This window comes from Chiloscyllium plagiosum, chromosome 11, assembly GCF_004010195.1.
Source record: "Chiloscyllium plagiosum isolate BGI_BamShark_2017 chromosome 11, ASM401019v2, whole genome shotgun sequence".
In the NCBI taxonomy this organism is placed as follows: Eukaryota; Metazoa; Chordata; class Chondrichthyes; order Orectolobiformes; family Hemiscylliidae; genus Chiloscyllium; species Chiloscyllium plagiosum.
In genome coordinates, this window is record NC_057720.1 from 85,106,942 (window position 1) to 85,129,363 (window position 22,422).

Genomic DNA, 22,422 nt, shown 5'->3' on the forward strand with positions numbered 1-22,422 from the left:
AGGCAGATAAGTACATAAAGGGGATCGCAGACTATAGTGAGGACCTAGACAACAGAAAGAACATATGCCAAAATTGGAAAGAAGAAATTCAGAGAAGAAGTAACTGTTGCTACATGTTGGATCAGAGATATCTGTTTGAGATATTTATCTATCATTAACACGGCAGTAATTATGAAGAGAAGGGATCATACAAAAGAAGCTTGAATTCTGAACATACATTTCATCTCCATATAGACAGCAATGGCACCAAAGATATAAATGCTTCTGACACAGTAAACAGCAGATGACATAATACACCCAGACAGATATGCATACAGCCCAAATTATTATTACTTTCCACTATCAAATAAGTAAGTAACTGAAATGATCAGCGTTGGACCAAATAGATATTTTATTAACAATAGTGAGAAACCTTAAGCACAGTGGTCAATACATCATATCAAGAATGTTCTTCAATTTTCCTTTGTGGTGCAGAACAACATTGGGAATGAAGTAGAATATAATCTGCAACATGCTCTGTTTGTCTTTTTTAATCTCTTCAAATGCAGACTTAATCAGTTATGCTTGGTGTACCCCATTCACATTTTAAAAATGCAATTCTCTTATGTATAATTCAAAGAGTTTATAAAAGGAATTCTGTGGTGACTCACAGATTGAGGATTTCCTTGGACTGAACTCATTGATTATTTGAGTCATCTTTTCAGTCAATGAGAGGCCCATTTCTCACACTCCTGCTAGTGTCACTGCATTTTATTTTCAAAATTTTTCATTTACTGCACAATTGAACACAAGACCTCAAAGAAATAATCATGAATGCTATGGGATGGAGGATGCTACACCACTTCCTACATCAAAAGAAGTCACATGATCATGCATGTCACAAAAACCAAATTATAACTTGGCTGTTCAAGCACAAGTATGGGATACTGGTGAACTAAGAACAGAATTATTGCATGAGCGGAATCCCAGTTTTATGCAGCAATCACCTACTATAGCAAAATAGAATCACAGAAACACTGCTGCACAGGCAGAGACCATTTAATGACCTTGCTTTAATACAAGGAGCGTCAGAAATAAGAGTGATGAACTTCGAGCATGGATCAGTACTTGGGACTATGATGTTGTGGCCATAACAGAGACGTGGGTTTCACAGAGGCAGGAATGGTTGCTAGATGTTCCAGGGTTTAGAAAATTTTTTTAAAAACAGGGAGAAGGAGAGAAAAAAAATGGAGCGGGTATAGCATAGCTAATCAGAGTCTGCATCACAGCTACAGAAATGAAGGTTGTCAAGGAAGGTTTGTCTACTAAGTCAGTATAGGTGGAAGTTGGGAACAGCAAGGGAGTAGCCACCTAATTGGGGGTTTTCTGCAGACCCCTGAATAGCAGCAGGGAGACTGAAGAATGCATAGGCTGGCAGATTTAGGAAAAATGCAGATGTGCAGGGTTGTTGTTATGGGTGACTTCAAATTTCCCAATATTGACTGGAACCTCCTCAGTGCAGATAGTTTGGATGAAGCCATTTTTGTCAGGTATGTTCAGGAAGGTTTCCTTACTCAGTATGTAGGTAGGCTGACAAGGGGAGAGGCCATTTTGGATTTGGTGCTCAGCAATGAGCCAGGACAGGTGTCAGATCTCTCGGTGGGAGGACACTTTGGTGACAGTGACCACAACTGCCTCACATTTAACATCGCCATGGAGAGGGAAAGGAGCAGTCACCAAGGGAAGATATTTAATTGGGGAAAAGGAAATTATGATGCTATCAGACAGGAGTTGGGAATTACAGATTGGGAGCAATTGTTCCACAGAAAGGGCACAACAGACATGTGGAGACTGTTTAAGGAGCAGTTGTTGCGAGTGATGCATAAATTTGTTCCTCTGACACAGGCAAGGGGTAAGATTAAGGAGCCTTGAATAACAAGAACAGAGGAGCTTCTCATCAAAAGGAAGGTGGCAGCTTACTTAAGGTGGAGGTAGCAAGAATCTAGCACAGCTTTAGCGGATTACAGGCTTATTTTAAGGAGCTCAAAAATGGACTGAGGAGAGCCAGGAGGGGGCACGAAAAAGGCAGGAAGGATTAGGGAGAACCCAAAGGCATTTTACTCATACATGAGGAATAACAGAATGATCAGGGAGAAGGTAGGGCCGGTATAGGGAGTCTGAGCCGACAGGGAAAGTCCGAAATGAGTTTTTTGCTTTGGTTTTCATTAAGGAAAGGGACCTTGTTGGGAATGAGAACTTTGAGGAGCTGGGCAACAGGCTTGAACAGATTAAGATTAATGAATTTGAAGTTGATGTGCTGGAAATTTTGGCAAACATTAAGATTGATATGTCCCCAGGGCCAGACCAGATTTATCCTAGTTTGCTCCAGAAAGCGAGAAAGGAGGTTGCTAAGTCGCTGGCGAAAATCTTTGCTTCCTCACTCTCCACAGGAGTCATACCGGAGGATTGGAGGGAGGCGAATGTTGTTCCTCTTTTCAAGAAGGGTAATAGGGAAATTCCTGGCAACTACAGACCAGTCAGTCTTATGTCTGTGGTCAAAAAGGTTTTGGAAAGAATTCTGAGGGATAGGATTTATGACTATTTGGAAAAGCATAGCATGATTAAAAGCAGTCTGCATGGCTTTGTGAGGGGCTGGTCATGCCTCACAAACCTTGGAGTTCTTTGAGGAGGTGACGAGACTGGTCGACGAAGGTCGAGCAGCGGATGTGGTGCATATGGAATTCAGCAAGGCATTTGATAAGGTTCCCCATGGTAGACTCATTCATAAAGTCAGGAGGTATGGGATAAAGGGAGATTTGGCTGTCTGGATTCGGAATTGCTTGGGTGACAGAAGGCAGAGAGTGGTTGTAGGTGGAAAGTATTCTGCTTGGAGATCGTGGTGAGTGATGTTCTGCAGGGCTCTGCTCTTTGTAGTTTTTATAAATGACTTGGATGAAGAGGTTGAGGGGTGGGTTAGTAAATTTGCCGATGACATAAAGATTAGAGGTGCCGTTGATAGTATCGAGGGCTGTTGCAGGCTGCAGCACGACATTGACAGGATGCAGAGCTGGGCTGAGAAATGCCAGATGCAGTTCAACCTGGATAAATGCAAAGTGATGTATTTTGGAAGTTTGAACTTGAAAGCTGAACGTAGGATTAAAGACAGGATTCTTGGTGTTCACATACATAGATCCCGCAAAGTTGCCACCCAAGTGGATAGGGTTGTTAAGAAAGCATATGGTGTTTTGACTTTCATTAACAGGGGGATCTAGTTTAAGAGCCGCAAGATTTTGCTGCAGCTCCACAAAACCCTGGTGTCCAGTTCTGGTTGTCCTATTATAGGAAAGATGCGGAGACTTTGGAGAGGGTGCAAAGAAGGTTTACCAGGATGCTGCCTGGACTGGAGGGCTTGTCTTACGAAGAGAGGTTGACTGAGCTCGGACTTTTCTCTCTGGAGGAGGAGGAGGAAGAGAAATTACCTGACAGAGGTATACAAGGTAATGAGAGTCATGGATAGAGTCGATAGCCAGAGACTTTTGCCCAGGGCAGGATTGATTGCCATGAGGGGTCATAGCTTTAAGGTGTTAAGAGGAAGGTATAGAGGAGACGTCAGAGATAGGTTCTTAACACAGAGTTGTGAACGTGTGGAATGTGTTGTCAGTGGTGGTGCTGGAAGCAGAGTCATTAGGGACATTTAAGCGAATGCTGGACATGCATATGAACAGCAGTGAATTGAGAGGCGAGTACGTTAAGTTATTTTGTTTTAGATTGGGATTAATCCTCGGCACAATATCGTGGGCCAAAGGGCCTGTTTTGTGCTGTACTTTGCTATATTCTGTTTAGCCCGGGCACACCATGTCTGCTCTGTGGAAAAGCACCCTCGCACACCTTTCCTCCAAAGCTCCACACATTTTCTCTCTTTAGGTAATAATCCAAAGCTGTTTTGAAAGCAGTGGTTAAATCTTACCCCATCACATTCTCAGCCAGTACATTGCTGATAAGGAAATAATTTTGCTCCTGTTGAGTTGATGATTTGAGGTGTTCCTCTAGCAGACACTGAGCATCATCGTTGGGAGGATAGGGTGGAGATTACACGAGTATTTGTCTACTCTTTGTACAGCTGAGAAACATTTTGTCTCTGAGAGACATTTCAACATACAAGACTATTGCATTTCTGATTTCACACAAATTTTCACAGGACAAGATAATTTGTCTTCTTGACCAAGCACACACTATCTTCAGAATAAATGCTGAGAATGTTCATAATAGAACGTATGAACAGAAGCCACTTCTCACCTTGAGTCAGTTCTGCATTCAATATCATGGCTTCTCTGTGACCTAACTTCATAATCCATGCTTAATAACTAAGCACATGCAGATTCCCAAAGTTGTGCTATCGTCATCATAGAAAAAGCCAGAATATCACTTTCACAAGTGCCTGAAAATCAACTTCAAAAAGAAGAGATTGGGTTGGCGGAAAATGTGATAACTGACACTGGACAAACTTGGTGCTAAAACTTATTAGCAAGTTCATCATTTTACTGGGAAAACAGCAGGAAATGCAGCTATCTCCTAGAACCTTTGAAGGGGATTTGCTTTGCAAGGAGTAAATGAGAAGTGGTGTCAATTCACTAAAATGCAACAGTTCACAACACAGTCAACTTAAAGCTATCCAATACCCTGGACTGCTCAAAATGCTTCATTTGACAAACTCTTGAAACGATAATTTACAGTGCAACCACAAATGCTTGTCAAATGAGCTCTCATTATTTCCAGGATTTAAGTAGCTGTGCTACTTGCCTTGTCTGAGATCAGATAATGCTGGTACAAGAAAAACTCTTGTTCTAATAAGGTTAAAGTTACCCAACAATCCCAAGCACAGCACACCACATAGAGAGACGAAAGAAGGGAGAGATAGGAAGATCAAGGAAGACAAGGATAATCTCCATTTCTATAGCACCTTTCACAAGCTCAATGTTCCAAAATAGCACACAGTCAGTGAAATATTAATGAATTCAAGTTACTTTTATGGAGGAAACACGACAGCCAGTTTGTGAAGAGCGCAATCTCAAAAAACAACAAAAACCTCCAAAATCTGTCTTAATGATGGATAAATCCTCTTCAGTACACTTAAGAAAATTCCTCTATTCTTCTTTGAATTGTGCTTTGAGATCTTTTATGTCGACCTGAGAAGGCTGATGAGGCATCACTTTGAACTTCTTCTGAAATGTGGCACCTCCAACACAGCAGCAACCCTTTCTTACTGCATTGGATAAGTAGCCTCAATCTTGCAGATACATCTTAGACTGAATGATTCAAAGTCTAACATCAACTTTTTGAATAATCCCCCCACCATTTGACCTTAATTGATGGTTATTTAGGAGAAAAGCATCATTTGTGACATCATTCAATGGCTTGAACAGTTCCACAGTTTTCACCTCTCCGAAAAGGATGCTCAGCTACTATTACTTTCTGATTGTAACACACCTCAACGATATGTTAACACTCATGATTTTAACAGTCTTCATACAAATTACAACAAACACAAGCAAGAATATGTTTCTCGTGTGACAAACAATTTGGAAAAAAAAATGCAAGTCATAACTTATGCACTAATAGCAAGATAAGGCAGGCTTCATAAGTTCATATGCCTGTCGAGAGCAGTAGCCAAACTGGGTCTTCAAACCCTGAATTGAGACAACCAAAAGTAGACTTTATCAATGTATGCAAAACATCAGAAGGATAAGGGACAATACAAGCATCATCTGGGAAACCTTACACATTAGATTAATAAGGCATGGTCTGAAGCTGGTAAATAGTTCATGCTGGACTCTCGTTAATGATTTCCAAAATCAAATGGTCAATATGCAAATCATAGATTAACTGCAGAAAATGTGAGCCTCAGATTTGAAGCAAAAAGATGCTCAACATTAATTTTCTTTTCTAGTTGGACAAATAAGGTTGGTCAAGCGCTTTCCCGCATCTATACTTCTGAACCTAAAAAACTAAAATCAAGTTCACTTGCCCCAGAGGCAGTGCTGAGGTGAAGAATTCCCACTATTGTACAGATCTTGATCATATCTTAACTTTTTCAATCTGTAAAACACAGTCAGGCCAACCACATAGAAGCCTCAGCACATGTGAAAATATGGCAAGATTTATTACATTTTAAAAAGCAAATGCATTGGTGTTGGCACTGCATTACTTATCTCTCCTCCTCTGACTCAGATTCTCTGACTGATAACAGGATCTACCTCAAGTCTGTACAGGATAATTGCTCTGAAAGGTTGGCCCATATTAGTTTCATTACCTATGTCCAATTAACCAACATAACTTGCATCTCCTGCTATCATGTAGTAAACTACATCTTATTGTTAAAAAAGTGCCTTTTCTTTCAAGACTCACTGCTGACTCATTCTCCATCCTTGTTAACCAAACAGGTCCAAAAACCTAGTACAAGGGCCCAAGGTCAGCTCTTTTCCCCAATCACTAACTGTTAATGTTTGATTTTGTAACATACACAGTGCTGAATATATCAAAATCCTTGAAAGAGAAGTTAAAATTTTAAAACAATTCCAAGTACTATTGTGTACTCTCTTTCTATGTAGTAACAATCCATTTGCCTCTACCACATAAGATCTACAAAAGCCAAGTGATCCTAAGGAAGGCGGAACGTGATAGGATGAAGCTTACATCACTTAAGTGCCAACGTGTAGAGGAGGCCATTTGGCCCATCATATCTGCATGAACTCTCTAAACGAGTATTATTACTTCGTGCCATTCACCTGCCTTTCCATATACCCTTACACATTATCATTTGACTAGAAACAGTAATCTAATGCCTTTTTGAAAACCTCATTTGATTCTAGCTCCATCACATTTCGAGACAGTGTATTCAGATCCAAAACATACATTGTGAGAAAACATTTTTTAGAACACCACATTTGTTTCTTTTGCAAACTGTTATAAAATGTGTGCTCGCTCATTGATTTTTTTTTTCAAAAAACAAGCTGGAATTGTTTCTCCCCAACTACTCTACTGAGTTCCCTTTGTTATTTTGGAAACATCTATTAGGTCCCCTTTTAGCACCCTTCAATCCAAGGAGAACAGTTCCAAAGTCTCCATCCTATCATTGTAACTGACGCCCCTCATTCCTGGAAACATTTTTGTAAATCTCTTCTGCAATCTCTCTATTATATTCAAATTCTTCCTATGTAGTGTATTATGTCAATAATAGGGTCTCCAGAACTGCAGTACAAAGCTTCAACAGCACACTAAAAGTCACTTTGCATTCAATTTTGTCCTCAACTTAACGTTATAAAACATTAAAACTTAAAATCCTAATAAGTGAACCTACATCAAACATGATGCATAGGTTTTAATATTCAATATATATTCAACATAGCTTGAATTTTACCATCTATTACCACATCTTACAATCCTCTGTTCCTGAGATTTTTCCAGTTTAACAGAAAGGAAAAATGACTGGAAAATTTAAATGTCAAAATTCACAAGTTTTAATAGATTACCAAAAGCACTGATAACCAAGCATGTCCACCATATTTATATAGCAGTAAAATTGTTGAGCACTTACCCTTCTAAATGATATCAAATAAAAGGTATCGCCTCTCCTACGAATAGCTTCAAAAAAGTTTGGATAACGTTCATCTGGAGCGTAATACACTTGCAATTCACTCCCTGAGTCTCTATAGATAACAAAGAGTAAAAATATTAGCAAAGGAAAAAAAACAGCATTTCGGATTTAAATTTATCAGCAAAAATAACTTGGTTATAAACTTTATTCTACAGCTGTGACCATAACACTTGCAATTGCCTTAGAAAAAGCCTTCTCAAACCACTGGAACCCACATAGTGTATCTTAGCATGCCAAAAGCATATGAAGTCCCAGTTCCAGATTTTGACCTAGCAATCAATGGACAGAGTTATATTTCCAACTCAGGACCCTGAATGGAGCCTGCAGGCGGTGGTTCTCCCAAGCATCTGCTGACTTTATCCTTCTAGATGATTAAGACAGTAATTTTGAAAGATGCTGTCAAAAAGCAGTTTTGGTGAACTACTGCCACACATGTTATATATGGTAAAGACTGCTGCCCCTGAGTACCAGTAGTGGATGGTATATAAAACTGTCTACTTTGGGTTGCAGATTGTCAACATTCTTCATGGTTACATTCATCCAAACACAGAGTATTCCAACAATCTCTAGACTTGCATCTTCTACGTGGTGAACAGACTTTGGCAAGTTAGATGATGGATTGATCGCTGAGAATTCCCATCTTCTGACTTGCTTGCTGCCACAATACTTATATAGAGTTATGCAGTTACGTTTCTGCCCAATATTAATTCCTAGAATGTTGAAAATAGGAGAGTTAGCGACAGTCATGTCTTTAATGTCAAGAGAGGATTGTATTAAATTCTCTCGTCTGGACAACAGTCATCGCTTCACACTTGTGAATATGATAATTTGCTATTTATCTGCCCAAATCTTATGATGGTCAGAGGTTTTTGATAAAGCAGCTCGGACATCAACTCAAGGAACTCCTGCAACAATGTCACAGGTTTCAGAGGATTAGCTTTCAACAACCAAAACCATTTTCCATGTGCAAGGAATTTCTCCAACCAGAGAATGCTTCCATCCATATTGGGACGATACAGTGGCTAGCACTGCTACCTCACAGCACCAGGGACCCAGGTTCGATTCCAGATTCGTGGGACTGTCTACGTGGGGTTGGTTTCTTCCCACAATCCCAAGATGTGCAGGTTAGTGTGAATTGGCCATACTAATTTGCCCATAGTGTTCAGGGATGTGTAGGTTAGGTGCATTAGTCAGGGCTAAATGTAGAGTAATGGGAAATGGGTTTGGGTAGGTACTCTTTGAAAGGTCGGTGTGTATTCGTTGGGCCGTAAGGCCTGTTTCCGCACGGTAGGGGTTTTAAGTTCTATCCTTATTTAATTTTGCTTGGGGTCCTTGATGTCACAATTGGTAGAACGCTGCCACAACGTCAAGGACAATCACACTCTCACCAGAGTTAACAGTGGAATACCTCTGGAGTTCAATTCTTTTGTCTATGTTTGGACTAATGCTGCAATGAAGTTAAATCTTAACAGTCCATCATTTTCAACACTGAATGTAGCAGGACTGCAGCATCTTAATTCGTTGGTTTGGGTAGAGGATCATTTAGCTCTACCTGTAACATTATGTCTCTGCTTTTTAGCATAACTGTAGTCTTGTCTTGCAACTTCATAATTTTAGGTATGCCTGGAGCTACTTCTGTCATGTGCTTCTGTTCACTTCATTGAATAAGGAATGAACCCCAGGTGTCATTGTCAGAGGGCTATGTCCACTAGAAGATTACAGATTTTGGTGCCACACAATTCTGCCAATAGTCCACAAACCTCAAGAATGCCCAATTTTATGTGATGACATCTCACCATAAATCACAGAATCCTTACAACATAGAAACAGGCCCTTCAGCCCAACAAGTCCACACTGACCCTCCGAAGAGTATCCCACCCAGATCCATTCACCTACCCTATTACTTTACATTTCCCGAATGTAATGCACCCAACCTACACATCCTGAACACTATGGACCATTTAGCATGGCCAATTCACCTAATCAGCTGTGGGACGAAACGAGAGCACCCAGATGAAACCCACACAGACATGGGGAGAATGTGCAAATTCCACAGAGTGTGTCATCCAAGACTGGAATTGAACTTGGGTCCCTGGCGCTGTGAGGCAGCAGTGCTAACCACTGAGCCACCGTGTGGATCATATTCTGAACACATCCCCATAGCATGGGTGGTCATATACCACTGAATATGTAGGAGGGTGTCTTCAGTGTGCTGACAAGACTTGGTCTCCACAAGGACTGTGGAGGGCTTGGTCCTATAAACATGGATGCAAGAGCCTTCGATTGAGCAGAGGAATGCAAGCAAACAGCTTTCTTCGATTTACTTTATTCTAAAAATTCCTCAATCTAATTTAGGATTTATTTTTTGTGTACATCACAAATGTTCTTACAGATGTTACTACACGGGGTAAACCCTCCTGCTTAAGTTAAACCAACAACACAGAAAAGGTTTATTCCGTGCAATAATCTGTGAAAATCTGAGAGGCCAAGAACTATTTAAAGTATAAATTAACAACTTTATTTTTTAAAGTATAACAGAGAACAATTAACTAATAACTATTTACAACTCCTCTCTCTAACCTATCTTTTACCTTCCCCTTCTACAATACTAGTCCAATAAAACCCCTGATTAAGAATTAACAAAAATTCAAATTTCAAAACCAGCCAGCTGTCAAATTCTCTCTTTGGATCTTCCTCCGTCTTCTTTCTTTCTTCTTAGGGATTATGTTTCATAGGTCACTGATCGATAAATCTGCCTTTAAGAGAGCTATTCTCCAGGCAATCTGCATGTGTTGGTGGCTTGGTAGTTCTCCTCCAACAGTTCAATTTTTCCCGGTCTTATACCCCAAAGCAACGGATTGTTTCACTGGTTTTTAATATAGTCAATATACTAATTCAAACTTGATAGGAGGTTCGTATTTTGGGGTATAATTTAAACTGGCCGAATTCAAATTTGTTTTGTCATCTCCAAGCAACCAGCTACACTAGCTGCTGTACCAAAAGATTACAGTATATCTTGTTCAGATCACTTGGTGCTATATCAGATATTTCTGCTTGCTTTTAACTCTTTTAAAGGTACAGTACCATCATAACAGATAATAAGTTGAAATTTATGAATTTTTACAGGGGTAAAGAGACAAGAAATAAATCTAATTGTGATAAAAGGAACAAAAGAAGGTTATCTATACAATAACAAAATGTTCTTCATGATGCTAACTGCAGAGTTAGCATCGGTGCTTTGCTCTTAATAGTATATCTAATCAGAGGAAAATGCTTCCTGCAAATCTTGAAGGATGCCTACTATATGTCCTGTCAATGCAAAGCCAAAAATTCATGATACTAAATATTAAGTTGTGCAGAGAAGCTGTTTATTAAATGCATTTATAATTTCAAGTGATTGATGGAAACAAAATATTAATAAAAAGTTAAACAATCTAAAACCAGTACAAAACAACCAGAAGTAGTTCACAAGGGAACTCAAACACCTTCTGCAAGGTTTAGTCATTCCATGCCATAAAATGAACAGGATTGAGAATACTGCACTGAGCTTTTTTTATAATCTTGAAAAAAATTAAGAAAGCGTGGGATTACTCGTTAACAAGCATTTTTATGATGTCAAAGATGATTTTTCAGGACACTGCATGACACGGAGTCATAAATATCTTAAGACTGAGTGCAATCCAAACATTGTTTTGGCCTCTTCACGTGAACGTGCAGCATGCAGACATCACAAGACTACAAGAGTGATCGCCATATAGTCCTTGGAGATGAAGTCCTGCTTTCACATTAAGACCCTCTGTCATGCTTTGTGGTACTACCAGCATGATAAATGAGTCAGACCTAAAACAGATTTAGCAACACAAACCTGGGCATCATGAGGCTCTGTGGGCTTCAACAGCAGTAAAATTGTACTCCAATGCAAATTAGCCTATCCCCCACTTGATCACTACAATCAAAACAGGAATCAAATCAAACCCTAGTTCAATGAAGAGTGCAGAAGGGCAGACCAGGAGCAGCACCCAGCATTCCTTAAAATGAGGTGTCAACTTGGTGAAGCTACCAAACAGGACTACTTGCGTGCCAAACTGCAATAAGGAGCAAGTGATAGACAGAACTAAGCTTTCCTCCAACCAACAAATCATATGTAAGTCCTGCCACACCCAGTTGAGAATGGGAGTGTATAATGAAGAAGCCTACTGGAGGAGGAGACACCACAAACATCCCCATTCTCAATGATGGAAGAGCCCAACACATCAGTGGAAAGGATAAGACTGAAGCATTCACAGCAATCTTCAGCCAGATGTGCTGAGTCTATGGTCCAAGCTGGTTCCTCCACACGTCTCCAGCATCATCAATACCAGTCTTCAGCTGATTCAATTCATTCCAGATGATCTCAATGAACAGCTGGAGGCACATGATTCTACAAGGGCTGTGGTCCCTGACAATATTTCAGCAATACTCCACAAGACTTGTGTTCCAGAACTTGTTAAACTCTTCCAAGTACAGTTCCAACACTGGCACCTACCCGACAATGTCGAACATTGCCCAATTATGTCTTGCACTCGAAATGCAAGGCAAATCCAAGCCGGCCAATTACCACTCCATCTGAGCACCCTGGATCATCAGTAAAATAACAGAAGGTGTCATCAACAGTGCTAACAAGCAGCACCTGCTTAGCAACACCCAGTTTGGGTTCTGCCAGGATTACTCAGCTCATGGAAGTATTACAGTCTTGGTTCAAACATGTACAAGAAATTTGAATTCCAGAGGTGGGATAAGAGTGACTGCTCTTGATATCAAGACTGCATTTGACTGTGTGTGGAAGCAAGGAGGTCTCGAAACGCTGGAATCAATGGGTATCAGGGTCAAACTCTCTGCTGCTTGGAGTCAGACCTGTCACATAGGAACATAGATATGGTTGTTGAAGGTCAGTCATCTCAGTTCCAGGAAAATTCTGCAGGAGTTCCTCAGAATAGTGTCCTAGATCCAACCATCTTCAGCTGCTTCAATGACTTTCTCTCCATCATAAAGTCAGAAATGGGGATATGGTACAATTGCATTATTTAAAAGGCATTTAGACGGGTATATGAATAGGAAAGGTTTTGAGGGATATGGGCCAAGTGCTGGCAAATGGGATTAGATTAGGCTGGGATATCTGGTTGGCATTGACAAGTTGGACTGAAGGATCTATTTCTGTGCTGTACACCTCTATAAGTCTATTTGCTGATAATTGCACAATATTGAGCACCTTTCGCAACTCCTCAGACACTGAAGCAGTCCAAGTTCAAAGGCAACTGGATCTGGATAATATCCTGGCTTGGGCTGACAAGTGACAAGTAATATTTACACCACACAAATGCAAGGCAATGACCATCGCCAGCAAAAGACAGACAATCTAACCACCGCCCCTTGCCATTCAATGGTGGTACCACTACTGAATCCCACCCCACATCCACTGATCAGAAACTCAACTGGACTCACCACATAAAAACAGTGACTACAAGAGCAGGTCAGAGGTTAGAAATCCTAAAGCAAGTAACTCACTTCCTGAATCCCCGAAAGCCTGTTCAGCAGCTACAAGATGCAAATCAGGCGTATGATGGAATATTTCCTACTTGCCTGGATGAGTGCAACTTCAACAATACTCAAGAAGCCTGACACCAACCAGGACAAAACAGCCCTCTTGATTGGCACCACCTCCACAAGCATACACTACCACTGAACAGGAGTATCAGTGTGTACTAGCGACAAGATGCACTGAAGAAAATTCACCAAAGATCCTTAGACAGCACCTTCCAAACTCATGACCACTTCCATCTCAAAGGATAAGAGCAGCATGGGAATACCATCACCTGCAAGTTCCCCTCCAAGCTACTCACCATCCTGACTTGGAAATATATTGCTGTTCCTTGACTGCTGCTGGGTTAAAATCCTGGAATACCCTCCCAAAAAACATTGTGGGTTAACCTATAACACAAGGACTGCAGCAGTTGAAGAAGGCAGACCATCACATCTTCTCAAGGGCAACGAGGGTTAGACAATAAATGCTCACCAAACAGCAACATCCCATGAGTGATTAAAAAAAATGCCCTCAATCTATTTGCACATATACAACTATCGAAATCATTGAATGCTAAAATTTTGAGCATAGGAGGAGGTATTCAGCCTACCAAATTAGTGACTCAGATTTCAAGGTGAAAGTTGCGAACAGGATGATCCTAACTTTAATATTGCATCACTTTAAATTGTGAGAACAGATCAAAGAAATAAGGATTCAAAGAAAAATTTAAAATTAAGACAGGACTGCAGCATTTTGCTTCATTTTATGCACATGGGTGGAATGCATTTTCTAATAGAATTAGAAAAGTGAAATTCCTGGAATCATTTAATATATTTTATAGGCACATCATTGAAAGGGGAAAGCTACCACGAAAAAATGATTATTAGAGGACAGACAAGATAAATGCCATCGGCATAACAAAGAAATGGCACCAACAATTAATAAATATTTCATTCGCTATTTAACAGAGAGACAGAATGAATGGACATGATACTGACTGATGAAATGAGTAAAGGGATTAAAAAGAAAGTCATACACTGAACAAACTAATCAAATTGAAGGAGAATAAAAATCCCAGTTCTGATGGGTTGTGTGGACAATTTTTAAAAGAATCTCAAGAAGACAAGGAAGAATCTGCCTAACTCATATTTAATGACTGACTGGTTCTTGGATCTCTTCTCCTTTCAAAAAGGAAGTCTGAGAGGTGACCTAATAGAGATCTCTAAAATTATACAAGGTTTTGAATATAGTGGGTGTGGAGACAATACTTTTTCTTATGGGAAGTGTACAGTTCTTAAAAGCTGTAAGAGAGTTCAATTCTGCTTCAAATATTCTTCCCGTTATCAGACTAAATGAACTTCTTATTCTAGAATTTGGCTTCAAAACTATATTTTATTTCCAAATCTCTCTCAATTCCCAATGTTTATTTAACACTATTTATTTCTAGTGGCCTCCCTCATCTTTCTCCTTACAGCATTAATAGAGTTTGGGATTTTGAAAAATCATATTTCACTTGACACTGTCTTAATAAAAGATTTCAGGGCACAGCTGTTTGGTTTAGACTTAAGAGAGTGTCTTTTATCATTTTGTTGACATGTTTTGAGTATCAACCTATTTTAATTTTATTGGGTTACAATTATCTTCCAAAATTTTTCTTGTCAGAATTTATCCTTCTCCTGTTGCTACCATTAATTATCTTTTGCGGATATTACTTCCACTCTTGAGCTTCTGCATATATCTTCAAAATATTTCATTTACTACAATGACTCCAATGACACAGATACCAATTCAGCTTGGGTGAATCCCAGCTGAACAGTTTCCCTCACCAGCACTTAGTACAATTTTCTTGTTGTTAAGTCTCACCGTTGCGTTTGATGCCTATTATGATATCTCCTGTAATCTCTTCCAGCATAATTATCCCAGAATTCTGACTTCTTGTACACCCCCACCAACTTATTTAATCGTCCCTGCAGACGGTTGTGCCATCTGCTCCCACATGATAAAATTTCCTCCCAAAATCATTCCATTGCTCCAGTTTTCCCCTTCAATTCAGATGCTTCTTAAAATTTAGCATTTAAGTTCATCTTCCATTTATTCCTGTTTACACCTCTGGGGAATACCTTTCATTTTGTTTTCTTTATGGGAAGTTGAATGATCACCTCAATTTGCCTTTCAGTTAAATTGTTAATGTTGCTTGATATCATCTCTTCTTCCACGATGGTGCACTCAAAAGTAGCATGTCATGTAATGGTTCGGTTAGTGACCAATTGAACAAAGGAATGAACTATCAGTCCAGAGGACATCTGTTCAAAGCCAGCTGTGACAGTATCAAAAATTAGATTCAATTCATTTTAAACATGAATATTAGAAATTGGTCCTGATGCCACTGGATTCCTAAAATCCTTTGGAAAAGAGAACATATCATAGTTAACAAGTCTGGTCTATTCATTACACCAGTCCTATATTAAGCTGGTGCATTCTTACCCGGATTCTGATCTCATCTACAAAGTTAAATCAAAGTAAGTGCTGAGCACTTAGTCGTGCTTTGTCAGCAATTTGTTCATCCCAAACTTGAAAATATTTTCAAAATGTTTTTCATGACACTGTCCAAGTTCTTAGACTTGAATCCAGAAACCAAATCCTCCAAATCTGGCCAAGTCAGACAAGCCAGTCATTTCTCCGTAAATAAAAATTTGAGTATTTTCACTCATGTATCCACCGACATTCTGCATCTCTGGATCAGCAACAGCAAATGTCTTCGTTATCTTGAAAAATTAAGTTATATCCCTCCAAAAACTCATTTCCATCAAAGAAAACAAGGTCAGTGTCTTTAATCTTCGTTTTGAACATTAATTCTCTCTACCTGGAATCATGTTCATTGCTTGCCTTGATGATCTGTTAAGTTGTATGACTGACAAAAACTTGTCTACTTGGAAAGTTATGATGAGAAGACAAGGCTCCCAGATATGCTTCAATGATAGTGTTGGGTTTGCTGACAAACTTATGGAACTTAATGTCAAATATTCAGTCTTTCTTTTAACTCAAAACACCAGACACCATATCAAAATTGTCAAAATTAAATCTTGCTTGACATTCTGCACCAAGTCAGGGATCCACTGAAAACGTGACAGGCCCAAAGTCTCTGCCAGGATTGGAAGTTTGGATGATTTAACTAAGTAATGTTCCTTCAAAGATGGCTTCTAAAGAACAAGATCTCGACTTTAACAAAACAACGTTAACTTGAAGAAAGTGATTTACAATGGTTTTCAATATAATTGCTTCCATATCTGCAAACTGTTATATCCTTTTCTGATGAAGTTACACCACTTAATCTCTGTTGGAAATCAAGTGAGCTCTTGTGGTACAGTGGCAGTGTCCCAACCTCTGAACCAGGAGACATGGGTTCAAGCCCCACCTACACAGACATGTAATAATATCTCTGAACAGGTTGATTAAAGTAAATAAAGTAGACCCACCAGTTCCCATTAGTATAGTGACCTGCCTGACACGTTGGCAATTCTCCAGGGCTCTTGTGGTGCAGTATCCCTGCCTCTGAGCCAGGAGGCCTGGGTTCAAGTCCCACTTGCTCAGAGGTATGTAATAACATAACTGAAAAAGTTCATTATAAAATATCTATAAAGCAGAACTGCTTGTCTCAGGCTGGGACTAGCCTATGAATGCTGAGAGTAGTAGGTCTATTTTCACATTCAACAAATGATGTGCCTTTCCAGTGGGGCTTTCCAAGTTATTACATTAGCAAGAATAAAATGAAACTAGTGCGAGAATGCAAAATTTTGTCTGAGTTTGAAAATAATAAACTCAAATTTGCTTCAATTGCATTTAATTCTGGGTCATAAATAACAATATCAGAAATACAGACTACAATATAGAAATATAGACTAATAAAGATGGGGAAGCGTACTGCCTACCAAGGTGGAGTAAGTGAATCAATAATTTCAAAAGAAATTTCAGTAGACATTTCTTGGTAATAAACTCGCAGAGCTCTGAGGTACAGTAGGTAAAATAAAATAGACTAAATGGATTTCTCCACAAAGTATGGCATGTGCTCAGATCTGGTCTGCCAGCTATAGCAGGATTATTATTAAGCGGGAGAGGTTTTGAAACGATTTACAAAGACATTGCTGGGAATGGAGGGTCTGAGTTATAAGGAGAGGCTGGATAGGCTGTGACATTTTCCCTGGAGCATAGGAGGTAGAAGGATGATGTTATAGGGGTTTATAAAATCATGATGGGTTTAGATAAGGTCAATGGCACATGTCTTTCCCCTCGGGTGGGAATTTTAAGACTGGGGGCATATTTTTAAGATGAGAGGAGAAAAATTTTAAAAAGACATGAGGGGCATTTTCTTTTAAAAAACACAAAGTAGTTCAGAGGAAGTGATGGATGCGGTACAGTTATAACACTTAAAAGACATTTAGATAAGTACATGAATAAGTAATGTTTGGAGGTATATGGCAGAGCGCAGGGGTGTGGGACTAGTTTCATTTGGGATTAGGGTCAGCATGGGCTGATTGGACTAAACAGTCTGCTTCTGTGCTGTATGTCTTTATGACTCTATGTAGTTAATGGGCCAAATGATCTCTATGGTTTAAGATGTCAGAGCAATGAGAGTTGGAGCAGGATGGGCTGTTCATGAATATAAGGAAGTTTACTCCAATGCTTACCGTGTAATTTAGAGAAACCACTTAGAGAGGTAGTAAGTGGAAAAGCCATCCATTGAGATGTAATGCAGTATCAGGACAGGCAGAGTGAAAGCATGTGAAGGTGATACCATACAGTACCACAATAGGATGTACATGCTTGAGTCGTGTAACTGACCCCATAACGTCAGCCCAAAATGTTTGGAGGCATAAAAGGGGATAAAACACCATGGTTCGTTACCAATTTCTACTTAAAATAATACTGTCAAGGTGATGTGAACTAAACCAGAATGAACGGATTCCATAAGGACATGCAAACACAGATTTGAGGAGTAAATACTCATTTACAGACCTCAGTGAAAGAGAGATTCAATGAGGCAACAGTTTCAGAAACAGAATCCAAGTACTGGTGAGTACTATGGCCATGAAAGAATGCCTTTTGCTCAAGTGCTTCATCCCACTGGAATTGAGAACAAAACTGCTCTCTCAACAAAAACAGCTAATTAAGTACAATGCAGGGCTCATAACTGATTCTTTTTAAAAATCAATTGCAGAACTAGGAGAGCTTTCATATTAATGATCAAGGTTCAAGACAAACCAGAGGCTGAACTCAATCCAAGGTAATACTTAAGGAATGTCACACTCCAAAAAAGACAATTACTAACTCTCCATCGATGTCATGCTATTCAAATTTACAACATACAAGTCTATTGAACAAAAAGTTACTCAGTTCATCAAACTCTGCTGACTCTTCAAGAAATACCACTTTGGAATTTGAATATGAGACTCTGGGCTGCTAAGCCAATAAGTAACCAAACCCCTTAGAATTCACATCACAGCTATAAATGAGGAAAAGTTTACGTCATTTGGTTACTCATCCAAGGCACAGCTGTACCCAGTTGAATTGGGAAAAAAAAAGTACCACATGTAAGTTTCTGCTAGAAAACTGGCTCTTCTCTCAACTGATTTCCATAACTGCAGATAATGCTTGTCAAGAACTTCAGGTAGACATGTAAACAGATTGTCCACAAAACAAATTAAGAAAGATAAAAAGAAAGTATGAAGGCATTTCCCAACATGTATGTGCATAAATCTGTTAAATATTTTTGCCTTGTTACACTAAGTATTTGGTACAAGCAATGAAAGTTTTCGTCCTGCGCCAAAACAATTGTACAAAACATTAGAAAAAGTGCAAATACACATGAAAAGCTGCCTTCTGCAATCAATAACAAATTGTAGCAATGCATATAAACTCAAATCATCATCTTTGGTGAGACTCTCAAAAACACAGAACCTTACAGCACAGGATGAAAACCAATGGTCCAGCATGATTTTCTGTTTCAAATATTTGTTTGCTGGTCCCTAAAGGTTGAAGGAACAAAGTGGAAAAGAATGGGGGATCTAAAATAAAAACAGACTAAGTGCTGGAAAGTCTCAGAAATATGACTTCGCCCCCTTCATCTCTCTACATGCTGCCAGAAATGCTGAGCTTTTCTAGAACATAATTTTTATTTCAGATCTCAACAATCCCCCCAATTTTGCATTCACCATAGGTGATTGAAAACATTTTTATCCCATGCACTGAGCCACCTCCAACTGAAAACTGCCCTGCAGCAACTTAACAGAGAATTTGTGTCATAAAACAACTTACTTCTTATCAATGTTTGTGTACATCCCGGTAACATACTGGGCTATATCAGTCTTCTTATCAGTAGATTTCTGTAAATAAATAGTAATAGCTAAATTAAAAACTATTTACAAAGTGAAAATAACATTACAGGAGTAAAGGGAGACTAAAATGAAAACTAATCAAAAGTTAAGTATCTCAGAATTTTGAACTTCTTGCAATAAGAGCTGTGGACTATAGATTTTCTGAAAGTCAGGTATCACCGATCCAACCACCAAATCCTGTCTCAGTGTAAACATTTCTGCCAGCGACAGACTTAAAGAGAAAATGAATCAAAAATACTTTAACTTAAACATCTATTGCATAAACAAAAGTATTATTCATCAATCAAACAAATAACCCTAAAACTTTGTTAGTTATCTTCAATGTGTTTATAAATCAGGTTATGTTACAATTAATACAAGCAAGTGAATAGATGGGTGAGACCAATATTTTCACTGATAAAGCCACAGGAGGCCAGAGAGGGAATTCTAGTCCCAGGTGAAAACCTAAATTGGCAGGCACATGTGTGGAGCATATGATGCAGTGCAAGTGACAGGACCGCAGCTTTAAGAAACAAGTGAGGAGAGGTTAAGATGCAGGCAAAAAAAACTGCAAAAACAAAGAGGGTCTACAAGGGGGACAGTAGGATTGCAAACTAGTTCAGGGGGGTCTTGGATGGCTTGGTGGTCAGGTCCATGGACCCAACAACCCACTCTCCCCTCCTGGCACCTTCCCCTGCCACTGCAGGAATTGCAAAACCTGCGCCCACACCTCCCACCTCACCTCTATTCAAGGCCCCAAAGGAGCCTTCCACATCCATCAAAGTTTCACCTGCACTTCCACAAATGTCATTTGTTATATCCGTTGCTCCCGATGCAGTCTCCTTTACACTGGGGAGACTGGACGCTTTCTCGGAGAGCGCTTTAGGGACCATATCCGGGAAACTCGCACCCATCAACCCCATCGCCCCGTGGCCCAACATTTCAACTCCCCCTCCCATTCTGCCGAGGACATGCAGGCCCTGGGCCTCCTCCACCGCCACTTCCTCACCACCCGATACTTGGAGGAAGAACGCCTCATCTTCCGCCTCAGAACACTTCAACCCCAGAGTATCAATGTGGACTTCACCAGTTTCCTCATTTCCCCTCCTCCACCTTACCCCAGTTCGAACCTTCCAGCTCAGCACCATCCTCATGACCTGTCCTACCTGCCAATCTTTCTTCCCACCGATTCACTCCACCCTCCTCTCTGACCTATCACCTTTATACCCAACCTCCATCCACCTATTGTACTCTGAGCTACTTTGTCCCCAGCCCTAGCCCCATCCCCTTCCCATTTATCTCTCCACCCTGGAGGCTCCCAACCTCATTCCTGATGAAGGGCTCCTGCACGAAACGTCGATTTTCCTGCTCCTCGGATGCTGCATCACCTACTGTGCTTTTCCAGCACCACTCTAATCTTGATTCTGATCTCCAGCATCTGCAGTCCTCATTTTCACCATTTGTTTTGTGTAAAACAGAAATAACTAGTTATTATTTTAAAAATGTACTTCACAAAATTCTAGGAATGGCAATGATACAAACTCTTAAAACCACTAACTACCCACAATGTTACCCCAAAATTCCCTTTTCCCCCAAATTGGCACTTAAACCTGGCAGACAAGACTAACGATTAGGAGGGGAGGTTAGATATTAGGTTAAAGACAGAGAAAGAGACTCAGTATCTGAATCAGGGGTTAGCAGTTCCCAACTCCAAATGTGCTGAACCCCTCTGACCAGCTGTATGTCAATTTGGTGATGAAAGAGTTTAAGCCTTTAAAAAGAGTTGAGTTGGTTTGGTTCCTTCTTCTGGGCATTTTCCTCATTTTTCACTACCAACTAGACACTCACAATACGGCTCCTCACCGAAAATGGTCTTCCAGTTCGACCTTTACTGCTCCAGTCGTAGTTATCTGTTCTTTGCTTCAAACAACGCCCCCGTGGTTCCCTAACAAGCAGGCACTCATGGTGCATCCCCTCTCTGGGAACAACAGCTTTGCAGACCTCGCTGCTCAAACTCTAGCCATCGACTGAGCATCCAGGGTTTGGCTTTACAATTCCAGTCCCTCATTTTTCCTTCAGATTGGCAACAGTTCTTACCAGTTGTTTTCATATCCATTAGGAAGTCATAGGATTAACTCCCTCTTAGCTTTTGTTAACTTTCTGCAGAGTGAGTGACTGACCAACAGCCAATCCTGATCTCTGCTGATTCCTCAGCAATAGGGTGGGGGTGGAGCAGGTGGACTGAATTGTGAACCTTGAAAAGAATTCAGTCTTCTCTGTTTCATTTTTAAAATTAACACGACAAGTTAGTTACAGAAAGAAAAGTTAGAAACAATGGAGTGGGTTATAAGGCTGAGACAGATAGATTCTTGATCAGTCGGGGAATCAAGCATTATGGGGAAAATGAAAAGTGAACCTGAGGAATGTCAGATCAGCCATGATCCTACTAAATTTCAAAACAGGCTTGAGGGGCTGAATGACCTTGCCTATTCCTATTTCTTATGAACCCTTAAACCAATTATCAATTAATCTCACTTAAGCTTATCAGAATTTAATGACATAATTGATTAGGCTGAGAGTTAATAGCACAGCTGTTGGTAACCAAAATACAGAAGAAGTTTGAAGTCATCTTTCTTCCAATTGGGAGAATTGGAAAGAGACCAAGAAACCAAGTGTCAACCTGCTCCCTCAGCTGCAATGGAAAGCAAGAGCCGTACTAAGACCATGAAGTTGTTGCCTTACTTTAATAGGTGTTAAGTTTCCTAAATTACTGCACTCAATGGTCTCCTGTTGGCTCATCAGTTAACATCTCAAGTAAACAAATTAATTCTGATGCTCGAGTTTAAATTACAAGACTC

General features: G+C 39.9%; 1 protein-coding gene across 1 annotated transcript in view; it reads right to left on the reverse strand.

The window, feature by feature from the left end:
• atf6 (activating transcription factor 6) overlaps nt 1-22,422 on the reverse strand; it is a 335,361-nt gene that overhangs the window by 183,632 nt on the left and 129,307 nt on the right. The window contains exons 13-14 of the mRNA XM_043699998.1: nt 19,506-19,573; nt 7,574-7,685 (exon numbers count right to left, since the gene is read on the reverse strand). Coding sequence (XP_043555933.1) covers nt 7,574-7,685; nt 19,506-19,573 — 180 coding nt within the window. The remainder of the gene's footprint in view (nt 1-7,573; nt 7,686-19,505; nt 19,574-22,422) is intronic.